The following is a 17,146-nucleotide window of genomic DNA, read 5'->3' on the forward strand; positions in this document are numbered from 1 at the left end:
GAGCTTTGATTACCCGGGCCCTGCAACAGGCTGTCTAGAAATAGCCATGTTACAGCGGGTTCTTCTGAAACACAAAATCAGGTACATTTGGTAACGACTGCTATAATGTGAGACAACGTCTCAAGCCACAAACCAGCTCCAGAAATGAGCTTTGTTCTTTACAGCCCACTTTGCCCCAAACATAGGCCCTTTAAAATAACTTGGTAGGCACTTACTGAGGAACAGCCGAGAGGGCAGAGGCCCTGTTGTATGCGTCTCTGTATGTCCAGCGCTGAGCACTGTGCACGGCCTGCCTTGGGTGGTAGAACGAGCGAGCGTGGAACACGGCGTGCCCTCCACTTGTGTGGAAGAAGTGGGTCTTTTATGACAGGATGCTGAATGAAGCCCTGTGTTCCCTACTTCTTCTCACTGCACCCCCAGAAGAGGTGAAGGATCCTGAGAGATTTTGTCTCTGCTTCCATTATGCCGAGATTGGAGGTAATTAAGCCAATGAAACTTGCCTTCCATTTCAGTTTACTGGAGCCACTGAACAGAAGTAGGTGTAGGAACTGAAGAGCATCTCCCTTGAGGAGGCAGGATTCTGGTGCATATTATCTTTTCAAAACATGTCACCCTAAGCTTCTATTCACACCGCACACACCCCAGAGTGGTGTTTGTGGAATGAAAGGATGACAGTGTAGTTCAGCGCGGAAGAAGGTTGCTCGCTTTGGACTTCAGCCATCCCAAGTTGGAAGCGTAGCTGTGCCACTTACCAGGACTGCGACTCTGGATACCTTGCATCACCTCCAAACCTTCTCTCTCTCTCTTTTTAAAAAATATTCGTTTATTTATTTGGCTGCCTTGGGTCTGAGTTACGGCATATGGGAAACTCACTGTGGTTCACAGGCTCAACAGTTATGGGGTGTGGGCTCTCTAGTTTCAGTGCGTGGATTTAGTTCCCCAGTGGCATGTGGGATCTTAGTTCCCCGGCCAACAATCGAACTCACATCCCCTGTGTTGCAAGGCAGATTCTTAACCACTAGACCACCAGGGAAGTCCCCAAACCTTCTCTCTTAACTCCAGAGAGCCAAGGAATAAAAAGGTCAGTTGGCACACTTCTTTGGGCATTTGCTGAGTAAAGAAGAAACAATATGATGTTGTTGGTAGGGGGTCTCAGCTACTTTGTGATCTCAATTCATCTCCATAGCCTGCCACATCTGGGGTCCATTTCTGTGTCCTCTCCAGGGGCACAGACATACCTCTGGATTTCTTATAAAGTTTCAACAAGGTCAGAAGTGTAGAGCTTGCCTCTGCCCCATAGGCCCAGTTCTTATTACCCTGGACATGTGGATCAAAAAGGAAGTCAAAGAAGGAGAAGCGAAAATCTCTCTAAACAGCTCAGGGTTCATAAGTGAGGGCTGAAGGGAACCCTCGCAGATGACATGCAAAGCCCCTTGTAGATGGAATTTCTTTCAGCAGAAATTTTCCTTCTGTGAATAGGCGCCTGTCATTTCCGTGTGATCTTTAATCATTTTCAAAAGGCAACCCTTTTGATCGTGAGTCTTAAAGAGTTCAGATGAAATTTTCTGGGCCTGCCTTATTTGGGAAACATTTGTGCTTTGTGAAGACTCGGGCACGCCAATATTTAAAAGGCCAAGCCGAGCATCTTCATCTCTAGTCCAAGGGACCAATTGGCAGAGGGCAGCAAACAAGAGACCTTTTGTGCCTCCGTAATTGTAGAGCAGTGGGCATTTTATAACCACTGAGTGGACTTCAGAGTTAATTACCATTTAGAAGTCTGTAGAAGATAATCTTCCAAAACACTGGGGGTCAGGAAAGTTTCAGTGCTTTATTTATATTTAAAAACCTAAACCGGCACTGCCCCATAGAAATAGAATATGAGCTATAGATGTAATTTTAAATGTCCCTAGCTTCACATTCAAAAAATAAAAAAAGCACAGGTGAAATTAATTTTAATGTTTACTCTCACCCAGTCTGTCCAAAATATCATTTCAGCATGTTATTCAGTATAAACAATTATTAATGAGCGATTTTACCTTTTTTGCTCAGTCCTTGAAATTCAGTCTATTTTACGCTTTCAATTCAGACTCACCACGTTTAAGAGCTCGGTAGCCACCTGTGGCTAGGTTACACTGAAGCACTAGGTGGGGATCCCCTGAGAAATGAGGATGTTGTTTTTCATTTATGCACAGCTTTCTCGATGCCCAGTATGGTACCCAGTACCTAAGCATGATTCTTCAGATGTGTCCATAGGATGAAGTGCTGCATGCAGTTATGAGATTGGCTTGCCCGGCTGTGGCCCAAAGAAGTAGTGACCCTGCCAGTCATTAGAAGTGTAGCCAACAGCCCAAGACTCACTCTTTTTTCCCTCAATCTGTTTATTGAGATATAATTCACATACCATATAATTCACTCACTTAAAGTGTACAATATAGTGGGTTTTAGTATATTTGCAGAGTTGTCCTTCCATCAGTCAATTTTAAAATGTTTTCATTATCCCAAAAGAAACCCTGTGCCCCTGAACTGTCACTCCCTTCATCCTCTCCTGCCGTCTACCCTAGGTTACTATTTATTTTCTGTCTCTAGATTTACCTGTTCTGGACATTTCATACAAATGAAACCATACTTAGCATGCTGTTTTTCAAGATTCATCTGTAGCGTGTATTAGTACTTCATTTCTTTTCATTGCCAAATAATATCCCATTGTATGGATGTACTACATTTTACTTAAATATTTACCAGATGATGGTCATTTAGGGTGTTTTCAGTTTTTGGCTATTATGAATAATACTATTGTGAACATTCATGTATCGGTGGATGTGTGTGTTCCTTTTTGGGGGTAAACAGCTAGGAGTGGAATAGCTAGATCATATCATAAACTCTGTATTAACGACCTGAGGACCTGCCAGGTTTTCCAGTGGGTACACCATTTTACATTTCCACCAGCAGTGTTCCAGCCTCCCCAGATCTTTACCAAGTTATGTTTCTGACTGTAGCCATTCTATTACCCTAGTGGTGTGATGAGGTGTCTCACTGTGGTTTGATTTGCATCTCCCTGGTGCCTAGGGATGTGGAACATCTTTCCGTGTGCTAACTGGCCATTTGTATATCTTCTTTGGAGAATTGTCTGTTTGGATTCTTTGCCCATTTTTAAATTGAGTTATTTGTCTTTTATTTTTGAGTTGTAATTCATCTTTATATATAGTTTAGGTACAAATGTCTTATCAGATATGTGATTTGCAATTACTTTCTATAATTCTCTGGGTTGTCTTTGCACTTTCTTGATGATGCCCGTTGAGACACGTTTTTAATTTTGAAGTTGCTCAGTTTATCTATATTCTTTTTTTGTTGTTATTGTTCGTGTTTTTGATGTTGTACTTAAGAAACTCTGGCCTAATCCAAAGTCAAAAGATTTATCCCTGTGTTTGCTTTTAAGAGTTTTATAGTTTTACCTTTTTGAACCATTTTGAGGTGATTTTTGTATATGGTATGAAATTAAGTTATTAAATAAATTAAATAATCTAATTATTTTGCATGTAGATAGCAAGTTAATCCAGCACTGTTAGTTGAAAATATTATTTTCCCCCATTGAATTGTCTTATCAGAATTCAGTTGATCATAAATGTGAGGGTTCTTTTTATGGATTCTTAATTCTATTTCATAGATATGTGTCTAAAATATATAACCATGCCACAGATCACTGTTAGATCAGATCAGATCAGATCAGTCGCTCAGTCGTGTCTGACTCTTCGCGACCCCACGAATCGCAGCACGCCAGGCCTCCCTGTCCATCACCAACTCCCGGAGTTCACTGAGACTCGCGTCCATCGAGTCAGTGATGCCATCCAGCCATCTCATCCTCTGTCGTCCCCTTCTCCTCCTGCCCCCAATCCCTCCCAGCATCAGAGTCTTTTCAAATGAGTCAACTCTTCGCATGAGGTGGCCAAACTACTGGAGTTTCAGCTTTAGCATCATTCCTTCCAAAGAAATCCCAGGGCTGATCTCCTTCAGAATGGACTGGTTGGATCTCCTTGCAGTCCAAGGGACTCTCAAGAGTCTTCTCCAACACCACAGTTCAAAAGCATCAATTCTTCGGCATTCAGCCTTCTTCACAGTCCAACTCTCACATCCATACATGACCACAGGAAAAATCATAGCCTTGACTAGACGAACCTTTGTTGGCAAAGTAATGTCTCTGCTTTTGAATATGCTATCTAGGTTGGTCATAACTTTCCTTCCAAGGAGTAAGTGTCTTTTAATTTCATGGCTGCAGTCACCATCTGTAGTGATTTTGGAGCCCAGAAAAATAAAGTCTGACACTGTTTCCACTGTTTCCCCATCTATTTCCCATGAAGTGGTGGGACCGGATGCCATGATCTTCGTTTTCTGAATGTTGAGCTTTAAGCCAACCTTTTCACTCTCCGCTTTCACTTTCATCAAGAGGCTTTTGAGTTCCTCTTCACTTTCTGCCATAAGGGTAGTGTCATCTGCATATCTGAGGTTATTGATATTTCTCCCAGCAATCTTGAGTCCAGCTTGTGTTTCTTCCAGTCCAGCGTTTCTCATGATGTACTCTGCATATAAGTTAAATAAACAGGGTGACAATATACAGCCTTGACGAACTCCTTTTCCTATTTGGAACCAGTCTGTTGTTCCATGTCCAGTTCTAACTGTTTCTTCCTGACCTGCAATACAGATTTCTCAAGAGGCAGATCAGGTGTTCTGGTATTCCCATCTCTTTCAGAATTTTCCACAGTTTATTGTGATCCACACAATCAAAGGCTTTGGCATAGTCAATAAAGCAGAAATAGATGTTTTTCTGGAACTCTCTTGCTTTTTTGATGATCCAGTGGATGTTGGCAATTTGATCTCTGGTTCCTCTGCCTTTTCTAAAACCAGCTTGAACATCAGGAAGTTCACGGTTCACATATTGCTGAAGCCTGGCTTGGAGAATTTTGAGCATTACTTTACTAGTATGTGAGATGAGTGCAATTGTGCGGTAGTTTGAGCATTCTTTGGCATTTCCTTTCTTTGGGATTGGAATGAAAACTGACCTTTTCCAGTCCTGTGGAATGGGTGAATTTAACTCAGATCACCATTATATCTACTACTGCGGGCAGGAATCCCTCAGAAGAAATGGAGTGGCCATCATGGTCAACAAAAGAGTCCAAAATGCAGTACTTGGATGCAATCTCAAAAATGACAGAATGATCTCTGTTCGTTTCCAAGGCAAACCATTCAGTATCACAGTAATCCAAGTCTGTGCCCCACCTTGTAACGCTGAAGAAGCTGAAGTTGAAAGGTTCTCTGAAGACCTACAAGACCTTTTAGAACTAACACCCCAAAAAGATGTCCTTTTCATTATAGGGGACTGGAATGCAAAAGTAGGAAGTCAAGAAACACCTGGAGTAACAGGCAAATTTGGCCTTGGAATACGGAATGAAGCAGGGCAAAGACTGATAGAGTTTTGCCAAGAAAATGCACTGGTCATAACAAACACCCTCTTCCAACAACACAAGAGAAGACTCTACACATGGACATCACCAGATGGTCAACACCGAAATCAGATTGATTATATTCTTTGCAGCCAAAGATGGAGAATCTCTATACAGTCAGCAAAAACAAGACCAGGAGCTGACTGTGGCTCAGACCATGAACTCCTTATTGCCAAATTCAGACTTAAATTGAAGAAAGTAGGGAAAACCACTAGACCATTCAAGTATGACCTAAATCAAATCCCTTATGATTATACAGTGGAAGTGAGAAATAGATTTAAGGGCCTAGATCTGATAGATAGAGTGCCTGATGAACTATGGAATGAGGTTCATGACATTGTACAGGAGACAGGGATCAAGACCATCCCCATGGAAAAGAAATGCAAAAAAGCAAAATGGCTGTCTGGGGAGGCCTTACAAATAGCTGTGAAAAGAAGAGAAGCAAAAATCAAAGGAGAAAAGGAAAAATATAAACATCTGAATGCAGAGTTCCAAAGAATAGCAAGAAGAGATAAGAAAGCCTTCTTCAGCAATCAATGCAAAGAAATAGAGGAAAACTACAGAATGAGAAAAACTAGGGATCTCTTCAAGAAAATCAGAGATACCAAAGGAACATTTCATGCAAAGATGAGCTCAATAAAGGACAGAAATGGTATGGACCTAACAGAAGCAGAAGATATTAAGAAGAGATGGCAAGAATACACAGAAGAACTGTACAAAAAAGCTCTTCACGACCCAGATAATCACGATGGTGTGATCACTGACCTAGAGCCAGACATCCTGGAATGTGAAGTCCAGTGGGCCTTAGAAAGCATCACTAAGAACAAAGCTAGTGGAGGTGATGGAATTCCAGTTGAGCTATTCCAAATCCTGAAAGATGATGCTGTGAAAGTGCTGCACTCAGTATGCCAGCAAATTTGGAAAACTCAGCAGTAGCTTTGTAGTAAGTTTTGAAGTCAGGAAATACAGTCTTCCAATTTTGTTCTCTTTCAAGATTTTTTGGCAGTTCAAGATCCCTTACAATTCCATTTGAATTTTAGGATCGACTCACCAATTTCTGCAAAGAAATAATGGAATTTTGATGGGATTGTGTTGGATCTGTAGATGAGTTTGGGGAGAATTGCCATTTTTTTCCACCATAGATTAATTTTCCTTTTCTAGAATTTCATATTAATGAAACTGTACAGTATATACTCTTTTTGTGTAAGGCCTCTTCCACTCAGCCTAGTATTAATGAGATTCATTCATGTTCTGTGTTATTACTATTTATGTTCCTTTATATTGTTGAGTAGTGTTCTATTTGATGAATATGTTGTACTTATGGTTATTTATCCGTTCTTCTGTTGATGGACACCTGGACTGTTTCTAACTATTATGAAGATTTACATACAAGTTGTTTTTGAGGAATTTGTTTTCATTTGTCTTAAGTAAGTACCTAGAAGCAGAATTGCAGGATCATGGTGTAGGTGTATTTTTAGTTTTATAAGAAATTACTAGACCTATTCCCAAAGTAGTGCAGTTTTACATCCCCCCTAACAATGAATGAGAGTTTTAGCTGTTATTTATCCTCACTGGCATATGGTTTTGTGAATTTCTTTAACTTTAGCCATCCTAGTAAGTGTATAGAGATATGCTATTGTGGTTTTCATTTGCATTTTCTTTATGACTAATAATATTGGACAATTTTTGTGTGCTTATTGGTCATTGGACTGCAAGGAGGTCCAACCAGTCCATCCTAAAGGAGATCAGTCCTGGGTGTTCACTGGAAGGACTGATGTTGAAGCTGAAACTCTGATATTTTGGCCACCTGATGTGAAGAGCTGACTCATTTGAAAAGACCCTGATGCTGGGAAAGATTGAGGGCAGGAGGAGAAGGGGACGACAAGGATGAGATGGTTGGATGGGATCACCGACTCAATGGACATGGGTTTGGGTGAACTCCAGGAATTGGTGATGGACAGGGAGGCCTGGCGTGCTTCGGTTCATGGGGTCGCAAAGAGTCGGACACAACTGAGCAACTGAACTGAACTGAACTGATTGGTCATTTGTATATCTTCCTTGGTGAACTCTCTGTTCAAATATTTTGCCCATTTGAGTAACAGGTTGTTTGTCTTTCTGTTAGTGAGTTGTAGATGAATTTACCTACTCCTAAGGCACTGGAGTATTTTGCTGTTTTTTTTTTTTTTTTTCTAGAAATGTTGCAGTTTTAGCATTTATTTGCAGGTCTATGACTTATCATGAGTTTTTCTGAGTATGGAGTGAAGTAAGGGTCTAAATTTGTTATTCTCTATATGGATGTTCTGGGGAAGGCAATGGCACCCCACTCCAGTACTCTTGCTTGGAAAATCCCATGGACGGAGGAGCCTGGTAGGCTGTAGTCCGTGGGGTTGCTAAGAGTTGGACACGACTGAGCGACTTCACTTTCACTTTTCACTTTCATGCACTGGAGAAGGAAATGGCAACCCACTCCAGGGTTCTTGCCTGGAGAATCCCAGGGACGGGGGAGCCTGGTGGGCTGCCGTCTATGGGGTCGCACAGAGTCGGACACGACTGAAGTGGCTTAGCATAGCATAGCATATGGATGTTCAGGTACCAGTGGCTGAAGAGACTTGCCTTTCCTCACTGGATTGCATTGGCTCCTTTGTCAGAAATCACGTGATTGTAAAGCTGCGGGTCTGTTTCTGGACTTAACTATTTTGCTCCATTGATCTATTCGTCTATCCAAATGTTAGCAACACTCTGTCTTGATTATTATAGCTTTATTGTATGTTTTGAGGTCAAGTAGTGTCAGTCCTCTGACTTTACCCTTTTTCAGGATTATTTTGATTACTCTAGATTCTTATATTTCCTATACATTTTACAACTGGCTTTTCATTTCCCACCAGGAGTCTGGTGGAATTGCTGTTAGGATTGTGTTCCATATGTAGCTCAACTTGGGGAGAATTAGTATCTTAAAAATATTGAGTCTTCCAGCTGGTAAATACTGAAATGTTTTCTGATTCACTTATCATGCTGTTCCCTTTTCCCTCGTTTTCATGTTTTGAGTCCCAAGAGGTGTGGTGGTGAGGAAGGGCCTTACAATCAGCTTGCCTGTGGGATCTTTGACAGATTAACCTGATTGGTTAAATGGGAATAAGAATGATAGTTACTTCTTCGAGTTTTGGGGAGCATTATGTGGAATATTTAAGAAAAGTTCTCAGAATTGAGGGCTTCATAAGTGTTGGATTTGTTTAGGACTGCCCTTCAGGATCTGGCTTAGATTGTACCTGGTCCATGAAGACTGCTCAGAGTCCCAACCTTGAAGTATCTCTTTTCTTCACTGTGCTGTTTTCCTCCCTGTGTAGAATTTAGCACCTTTTCCTTGAGTGTGTATCACTTGCCTTATCATTATAAGCTCTTTGACTATAAGGTCTGGGTTTTAGCTTCTTTGGGGTCCATGAAGTGCTCATTATAGTGTGTTAGCGCTGGTAGACACTAAAAAACTATGAAGAATTTTAAGTTTTTTTTTTTCTGAATGTGATCACATCTACTATCTTATATTTTCCTCAAAGAAATAGTTAAAGCAGAGTTTATTCTCAATTACAGATGAGGAAACTGAGGTGGAGCCCAAGAGAGGCTAAGGTACTAACCATAACCATTTAGGGACAGAGCTAGGACCAGAATCTAGCCCTCTGGACATGAAGAGTAATACTGTGATGTTTTATTCTATTATATAATTTTTATATATTCTGTATTATATTATACTTGTGTATATATCATATTTATTATATTGTATATATATATATTTTTATTATGTTATCATGCTTGTGCTCAGTGCTCAGTTGTGTCCAACTCTTTGCGACCCCATGGTAGCCTGCTAGGCTCCTGTGTCCATGAGATCTCTCAGGCAAGAATCCTAGAGTGGGTTGTCATTTCCTACCTTAGGACATCTTCCAGACCCAGGGATGGAACCCATATCTCTTACATCTCCTGCATTTACAGGTAGTTTCTTTACCACTGAGCCACCTAGAAAGCCCTATTATGTTATATATGCATATTATATACAATATGTATATTACATATGCAATGTATGTTACAGTATTTATATATATATATATATACATATACGGAGAAGGCAATGGCACCCGACTCCAATACTCTTGCCTGGAAAATCCCATGGATGGAGGAGCCTGGTAGGCTGTAGTTCATGGGGTTGCTAAGAGTTGGACACGACTGAGCGACTTCACTTTCACTTTTCACTTTCATGCACTGGAGAAGGAAATGGCAACCCACTCCAGGGTTCTTGCCTGGAGAATCCCAGGGACGGGGGATCCTGGTGGGCTGCTGTCTATGTGGTCGCACAGAGTCGGACACGACTGAAGTGACTTAGCAGCAGCACATATATATATAAATTTCTTAAGGTCTGTGAGATGCTGGAATCCCTTTATTCAGGGCAAGCCAACCTCACAAATCCTTCATGAAAATGACATTTACATTTCATGACTTTGTGACTAGGTGAATAATATAATACAGGTTTAAATGAACTTCCCCTTTTCCTTTTGAAACTAGGTGAAATATACCATACGGGTTTAAATGAGCACCTTTTGCAAAGGTGCTCAGTGGGATACCGTCTGTGGTAAGCACATTTACTGCCTGCTGACTCTTCAGCAGGATGGACATTTACAACTACAGAGGTTGTTTGTAAGGTGTCCTCAGCTCTTCTCTCTGCCCCATGATCTGCCTGGCTTCACGGTAGAAGAGCCCAGCACAGTGTGAGGTCCTGCTGTCCAGCCGTGACTGACGTGGATGATGGAGGGACAAGAGTTGCGTTTGCTCCTGAGCCTGTGAGTGGGTGACTTTAAAAACATGTACTGCCTTCCACGAGAAGGACTTGTGCTCTGACCGATTCATGATGCATCTAGAGTTCACCTTTGATTACTTGCTCTGAGCTACCCATGAAAAATACTAGCACTTACGTGATGTAGAGTGTGGGGTAATACTTCTAGGCTTTAATGTTTGTTCATGTGATAAGCATTGATCCTGCTTCCAGAGCACACCTGTGACTAGGAGGGATTGCGTGCTCCCCTGCTAGAGATGTTTTCTATATCTCTCCCTGCCCCTCCGGCATTTTTCCATGCTGGAGGGTGGTGGACCTGGAGAGCAGGCTCCGTGATATTTTACTAGAGTCTGATTGTTTGATTGTAGAATCCATGCAAGTACATTTTATTCATCCCAATATAGGCTGGGGTGTCAAAGAACTTCGTTGATCTTAGTGATACCCTGAAACTCAATTTCTCCCAAGTCTCTGTCCAGATTACCTGCTTCCAATAAGTGCCTTCTGTGTATCAGGCCCTGTGTTGAGTCTTTAGGAGCTTAACATCCTTTAATCCTGACAACAGCCTCTGTCACTCCCACCGTATCAGGTGGAGATGCTGAGACAGAGAGAGGGCTTCTAACTTTGCCAGCGGCAGAGCCGGGATCAAAACGCAACTTCGGAGCCCGCATGCGTATTACCTCCCCTGACTTACCAATTACTTCCATTCTTTCCCTCCCACCACCTCTCTCCACCTGTCACACCCTCCTTTCCATGAATCCTAGTAAGATGACAGCTGGATCAGGAGCAGCTGCACACATCTTTGCAACTCAGCCATGTGTCCTTGTGTTTTCTTCTTTTCCCGATCCTCTTCTTGGAATTCTCCTCTTTTCATTCAGCGCTGCATCCTTCCCCCTTGCCTTAGCTGTTGCCATAAACCTACTGAGATAGTTGCTTTTTTTTTTTTTTAAAGAGAATTTGTAAAATTTTAAAAAGGTAAAGGCGCATCTAGGTGGTTTCTGCAATTGGACCCCAAATCTGCAGATAATAAAGGTTAGAACTCTAGACATACAGGGATTATGGTATTAAAAATATGGGCATGGCTCAAATTAACTCCTGGGGGTGGGAGGCTTGGAAAGAATGCATGCGAAGTCGCTTCACTGATGTCCTGCTCTGTGCGACCCTATGGACTGTAGCCTGCCAGGCTCCTCTGTCCATGGAATTCTCTAGGCAAGGATACTAGAGTGGGTTGCCATGCTCTCCTCCAGGGCATCTTCCCAACCCAGTGATTGAACCCATATCTCTTACTTCTTATGGATTGGCAAGCAGGTTCTTTACCACTAGGGCCGCTTGGGAAGCCCCAAGAATGTGATATGTTTGCTCAATCATCTATCCATACATCTACCAACTGGGCTATCATTGAGACAGTGTAACAGTGGTGTAGAGTTAGTCTCTGAGACCAGACTGCTTAGGTTGAATCCCAGATCACTTCTTCCCTGTGACTTTTGACAACTTTAATTATTACCTTCTCTGAGTCTCTGCTTCCTTATCTGCTTATAGTTCTAACTACCTCTTATGGTGATTGATAGGATTAAAGCAAAGTCTGTCATACACTTAAAATAGCACCTGATATATGAGAAGCTTTGAAAACACGTTAGTTATTGTTACGGTTCAGTCACCAAGTTGTGTCCATCTCTTTGTGACCCCCTAATCTGCAGCATGCCAAAAAGGGCCAGCTATGCTCTGATATTCTTCCCTGGATTTGGACACATCAGTGGACAAAACATCCCTGGAATCATAGTGCTTTCAGCTTAGTGAGAAGGAGAGAGAGAGAATTACAAGTGTGAGAGAATTGCAAGTGTGTACCTGTGCACTAAGAAGACACACAGGTGGGGTTTGAGTGTATCATAGAGGGTCCTACTGAAAGATCCTGATTGTGTTCACTATACAACTTTAGAGCAGGAAAGAATTGCGGAGACTCTCTAGTCAAACCTTCTTTGGAATCTAGAAAGCTTAGATGACTTGCCCCATTTATTCAGAGGTTTATGGAAGAGCCAGGACAGAACCTGTATCTCCTGAAACTGATGTTAGACTAGTGAACATCACATGGCCAAACCTCCTCCTTGAAGACTTGAGCCAATTTGCTGTAACATTTACTCCAAAATCATTCTCATCAACAATGCTTGATGCTGGGGCAGCTTCTCTGAACTCAGACTTTAATTGTTTCTGGCTCCCGGGAGCTCTTATGACAGTAATTTGTGCCAAGTCATCAGAATAATGATGATGCCATTGTCTTACATTTACTTAAAAGTTGTCCATCCTGGTAATGATCACCTGGCAAAGAAAGATTGTCTAGATTATTCTACTAGACATTTGTAAATATCTAGTTTGGTTTTAGGAGACTGGGTAACCAATCAAATTAAAACCCAGATCTCACAGACCTGCCTGAGGAATTCACATATGATAAAACTAATCAGTTGGCTTTGAAATGGAGATGAAAGCATCTTTAGGGAAGTATATGTTGGATGGGGGTGGAAGTGGATAAAAACTGATTCAAAGAAGCATAACCCTTAAAAGTTTCAGATGATTTATAATTTATCTGTAATGGGAAAAATACTTTACCATCAAGATAAGATCTTGGAATACATTTGAAATCACTAGCCATATTATGGATATGTTTGTGGATGTATGTGAATTGTAGGGAATGAAATTTTTTCTGTGAATGTAATTTAGCGTGAATGAGATGACAAATAAGCTATATGCCATAAAGCCCATTTGATATAATGTGTATAATTTTAAACTTAAAAGCATCATGTTTAAGAACATAAGGGACGTTAGACATCATCTAATACAAGTCACTTTGCAGATGGAGGAACAGAACCCCAGAGAAGGCAAGTGGCTTGGCCCATAGTGTGAACTGGAATCCAGATATTTAGATTATTGAGTTTGGAGATTTTTTTTAGAACATAAGGTGTGATACCCACACGCTCACTTTTAGTATTTTTTTAACCCATAGTGGTTTTATGGCATTGTTAATCATAGCTATAATTGATTTCTTTTGCAAGATGAACCAATTCTTCAGCCCTTTATACATGTCGGTGCTTAATAAAAGTATTTTCTGTGACTCCTAATTAATGCTGAAATAAATTTAGAGAAGTTATAACAATATTGTTTGTCAGCATCTTCCTTGGTTTGAGCTATTAATGTGGTTTCTTATGATTTCCCAGCTAGCTGATTTAAAAGAATTCAGAGAAAGTCATATATGCTGTGCTTTTCAAAGCAAAGCCCTGGTTGCTAGAGGGATGGAGTTTAATATAGTTTCATATCACAGAGGTTTTAATAATGCAGTCTAAAGTATTTGTACATGAATTCATTAGGCCCAGATTAGTCTTATTATAATTACTCAAAAAGTAATTCAATTTAAGAGAAAACATTTTAAATGGATATAAAATACCCTGTTAGCTGGGAAGCCATACTGTTCTACTTTATCAGCTCCATAAAGTACTAGCAGATTTGAACATAACTTTCACAGTATACAGAATGCAATCATAAAAAGTATTATTCCTAAATCTATTTTTTTATGTTCTTTCAGTAGTTAAGAGCTTTATCCTTCTGTGCTAGGAATGAGATATACTCGGGATAGAGTGTCATAAAAATGTTAGGGACTTAACTAACTCACAGCCTGTGCACCGCCTCCCCAACTCAGTGTCAGCTGATGGGCCACAAGTCCAGAGCCTCAGATTGATGCTGGTCGCACATTCCAGAGGAAGTGGAGCAGGAAGAGACTTTGGGGCTTTTGCAAGTTCTTTCTTACTCAACAACAGTGACAGGTGAAGGAGGGGTCTTCATTTCTAACATGGTAAAAGGTGAGGGGAGCCAGGAGCAAGGAAAACAATAGAACTTTCCCTGGCCCGCATCCTAAATGGGACAGAGAAGAAAAAGGAGAGCGTGATGATATAGATCATACAAGTTAAAGAACAAGTTAGTGTTTGGCACAGAGGGCAGGAGATGGGGAATGAAGCCTTGCAGTTGGTCCTTAACTACCAAGGCTCACCGGGCTCCGGGCGGTGAGAAGCTGCCTGGGTACCCCTGGGGAAGCAGGAGGGGCAGGGAGATGAGGTCTGTGGCCACGTGGCTGCCTGAGCTGTCTGTGCTGTCTGGCTTTGGAGACACAGAAAACTAATCACAGCCCCCGTGTGGTGCCATCGAGGCCAGGCAGGGGCTCTGGCTGGACTCCAAGAGAGCACAGACCTGCACTCGGACAGGAAGGGGTTCCACTTAAGTGGTTTGTTGTGTTCAAACTTTTACTAATTTATTTGATGAGTAGCAGATCCCTTTCCAGGCAAATTCTTCATTGAACCCCACTGTCCTGAGCAGAGTGGTTCTCAGTTCAGCTGCCACATGCAGTCTTACCTTTTTTAAACCCTGGACCTCCACTCATCACACCCTAGGGCAGGGATGGGTGAGCCCCTTCCCTGGTGGCCTTGAGACATAATGGCACAGGCACTGCCAGAGGGGTGAAGTGGTGCCAAAAATGAAGGCCAGGCTCTGGATTTCTGGAACATCTGGTGCTCATTACAGCCCCGTAAAACTGGAGTTTGGAGATAGGATGGCAATAGATCTTTGATCTTAAAGATTAAAAATAATTCATTCATAAAATAATATTTAATAATTCCTTAGAGTTTCTTAATGGTATGTAGCTATGGATGACAAGAAGGAATTAAAACGATCATTTAATTTTAATGGATTTTCCTCTTATGATATTTTACAGTCCTGTACAAGTCACAACTGGTGATTATTTTCAAATAAGAGCCCCTGGAGACCGGAATGGCTACCCATTCCAGTATTTGTGCCTAGAGAATCCCATGGACAGAGGAGCCTGGTGGGTATACAGTCCATAGGGTCGCAAGGAGTCAGACATGACTGAGTACCTAAGCACATTCCCCACATACAAGTCACAAATGATGATTATTTTCAAATAGTAGGCAATCAATAAATGTCTGTTGGCTAGTAATGCTATAAGTTATAGAAGTCTATCTAAATATTAGTCACTGTGCACTTTATCAGAGAAGGCAATGGCACCCCACTCCAGTACTATTGCCTGGAAAATCCCATGGATGGAGGAGCCTGGTGGACTGCAGTCCATGAGGTCGCTAAGAGTCGGACACGACTAAGTGACTCCACTTTCACTTTTGACTTTCATGTATTGGAGAAGGAAATGGCAACCTACTCCAGTGTTCTTGCTTGGAGAATCCCAGGGATGGGGGAGCCTGGTGGGCTGCCGACTATGGGGTCGCACAGAGTCGGACACGACTGAAGTGACTTAGCAGCAGCAGCAGCAGTGCACTTTATATGCTTTACCTCGTTTAATCTCCAAAGCAATTTATGAGCCAGCACAAAAATTAGCTATTTTTATTATCTGCATGTTGCTGATGAGAAAAACAAGGCTTCGGAAGGTTAAGTAATTTGCCTGTGATCACACAGCGAGAAATGGAACTAGTTCTGACTTCAGGACCTGAGTTCTTTGCTACCTTGCTACCCTATTCTGTTGCTTATTGTTACACCAACATTAAATTCAGTTATTGAATGTCTACCATAAACCAGCTCCATGTCCTAAAAGTGCTTTACATATATGATCTGGGTTATCCTTACGAATTTTGAAAGAAATTTTGTTATCATCATTTTTTACGTATAGAAACTGAGACTCAAAGAGGTTGAATAGTGGCCCAAGATGGCTAGGATAGTAGACTAGCAAGTATTTGAACCTGGTATTATGTGACTTTGAAGTCTATGAGCTGCATGCTGATTAAATGATCTAACTTGACCGTCATGATACTCCTATGGTAGGACAGAAGCTTATCTCTATCAGCTGATTGTACAAGTCAGAACATAGGCTACAGGAAGCTTCACTTTGGGTTTCCACCTGGCGAGGGGCTGGGACCCAGTCTTAGGTCATGGGTTCAGGTGGCCAGAATCATGTGGAGACTCAGCCCTGGACTGTATTTGGGAGAGAAAGCCATTGTTGGACCTAGACTTCTTCAGTTTGAAGCTGAACTATTCTGGAGTGCTGGGGAGGCTTTGGTGAGCCCCACTTGTCAACCTTGAAAATAAATAATTTCAGTTCATTTACAGAGATTTGCAGAGGTATACAGACTGAATTCTAGAAACTCTTCAATATCGGTGCCTAGAGCTTGCTGGTTTTTGAAACTTCGTGAGGGGGCAGCTCCGCTGACCTTGAATTTGACTTTGGTTAATGGTGAACTTGACCCCATCCAAGGAAGTGATGTTCATTCCAACTGCTCCCTACGTCCCTTCTTTTGCCCCTGGTTAGTTAGGTCCCAGTAGCATTTATGGGGCTTTGCTGTAATGACATTTGAAAGAGAATGGTACTTGAAAGAGAATTTTCTTTCTGTAGTTCAAACCACAGGAGGACTCACAAGACAGCTCTTTCCCCAGGTGAGACTTCCTAAATGGGAGTTAAGTACAGGCATTTTCAAGAAACTAAACTCCCTTCATACATAATTTAACCTAGAAAAGAAAGCAAAATTGAGAGAGTGGTATGATCACATTGTTCGAGGGCCAGTAACTACTTCCCCCAGTCTTAGAGAAGTCAGGCACACTTTCACTATTTGGCATTTCTTTAATGCTGTGGGATGTGGGCTAAATGTGATTCTATAATAATAGTGGGGGTTTCTCTAACCATAGTTATGAGCTGAGCTATGGATTGAAATAGTAAATTATTCCTAGCAGACTGAACGGGCAATAAGACTGCCATCTAGTTCCCCTCATAAAACAAAGCAATAGATAAATAAAGGAGATCCAACTCACTTAACCTGCGTGGCTCTGTGCACCGCTAATT

General features: G+C 41.6%; 1 protein-coding gene across 1 annotated transcript in view; it reads left to right on the forward strand.

Moving 5' to 3' along the window:
* Nucleotides 1-371: 371 nt before the first annotated feature.
* GFRA1 (GDNF family receptor alpha 1) overlaps nt 372-17,146 on the forward strand; it is a 183,967-nt gene continuing 167,192 nt past the window's right edge. Inside the window, exon 1 of the mRNA XM_070363605.1 lies at nt 372-477. Coding sequence (XP_070219706.1) covers nt 372-477 — 106 coding nt within the window. The remainder of the gene's footprint in view (nt 478-17,146) is intronic.

Source organism: Bos mutus, chromosome 26, assembly GCF_027580195.1.
Source record: "Bos mutus isolate GX-2022 chromosome 26, NWIPB_WYAK_1.1, whole genome shotgun sequence".
NCBI lineage: Eukaryota > Metazoa > Chordata > Mammalia > Artiodactyla > Bovidae > Bos > Bos mutus.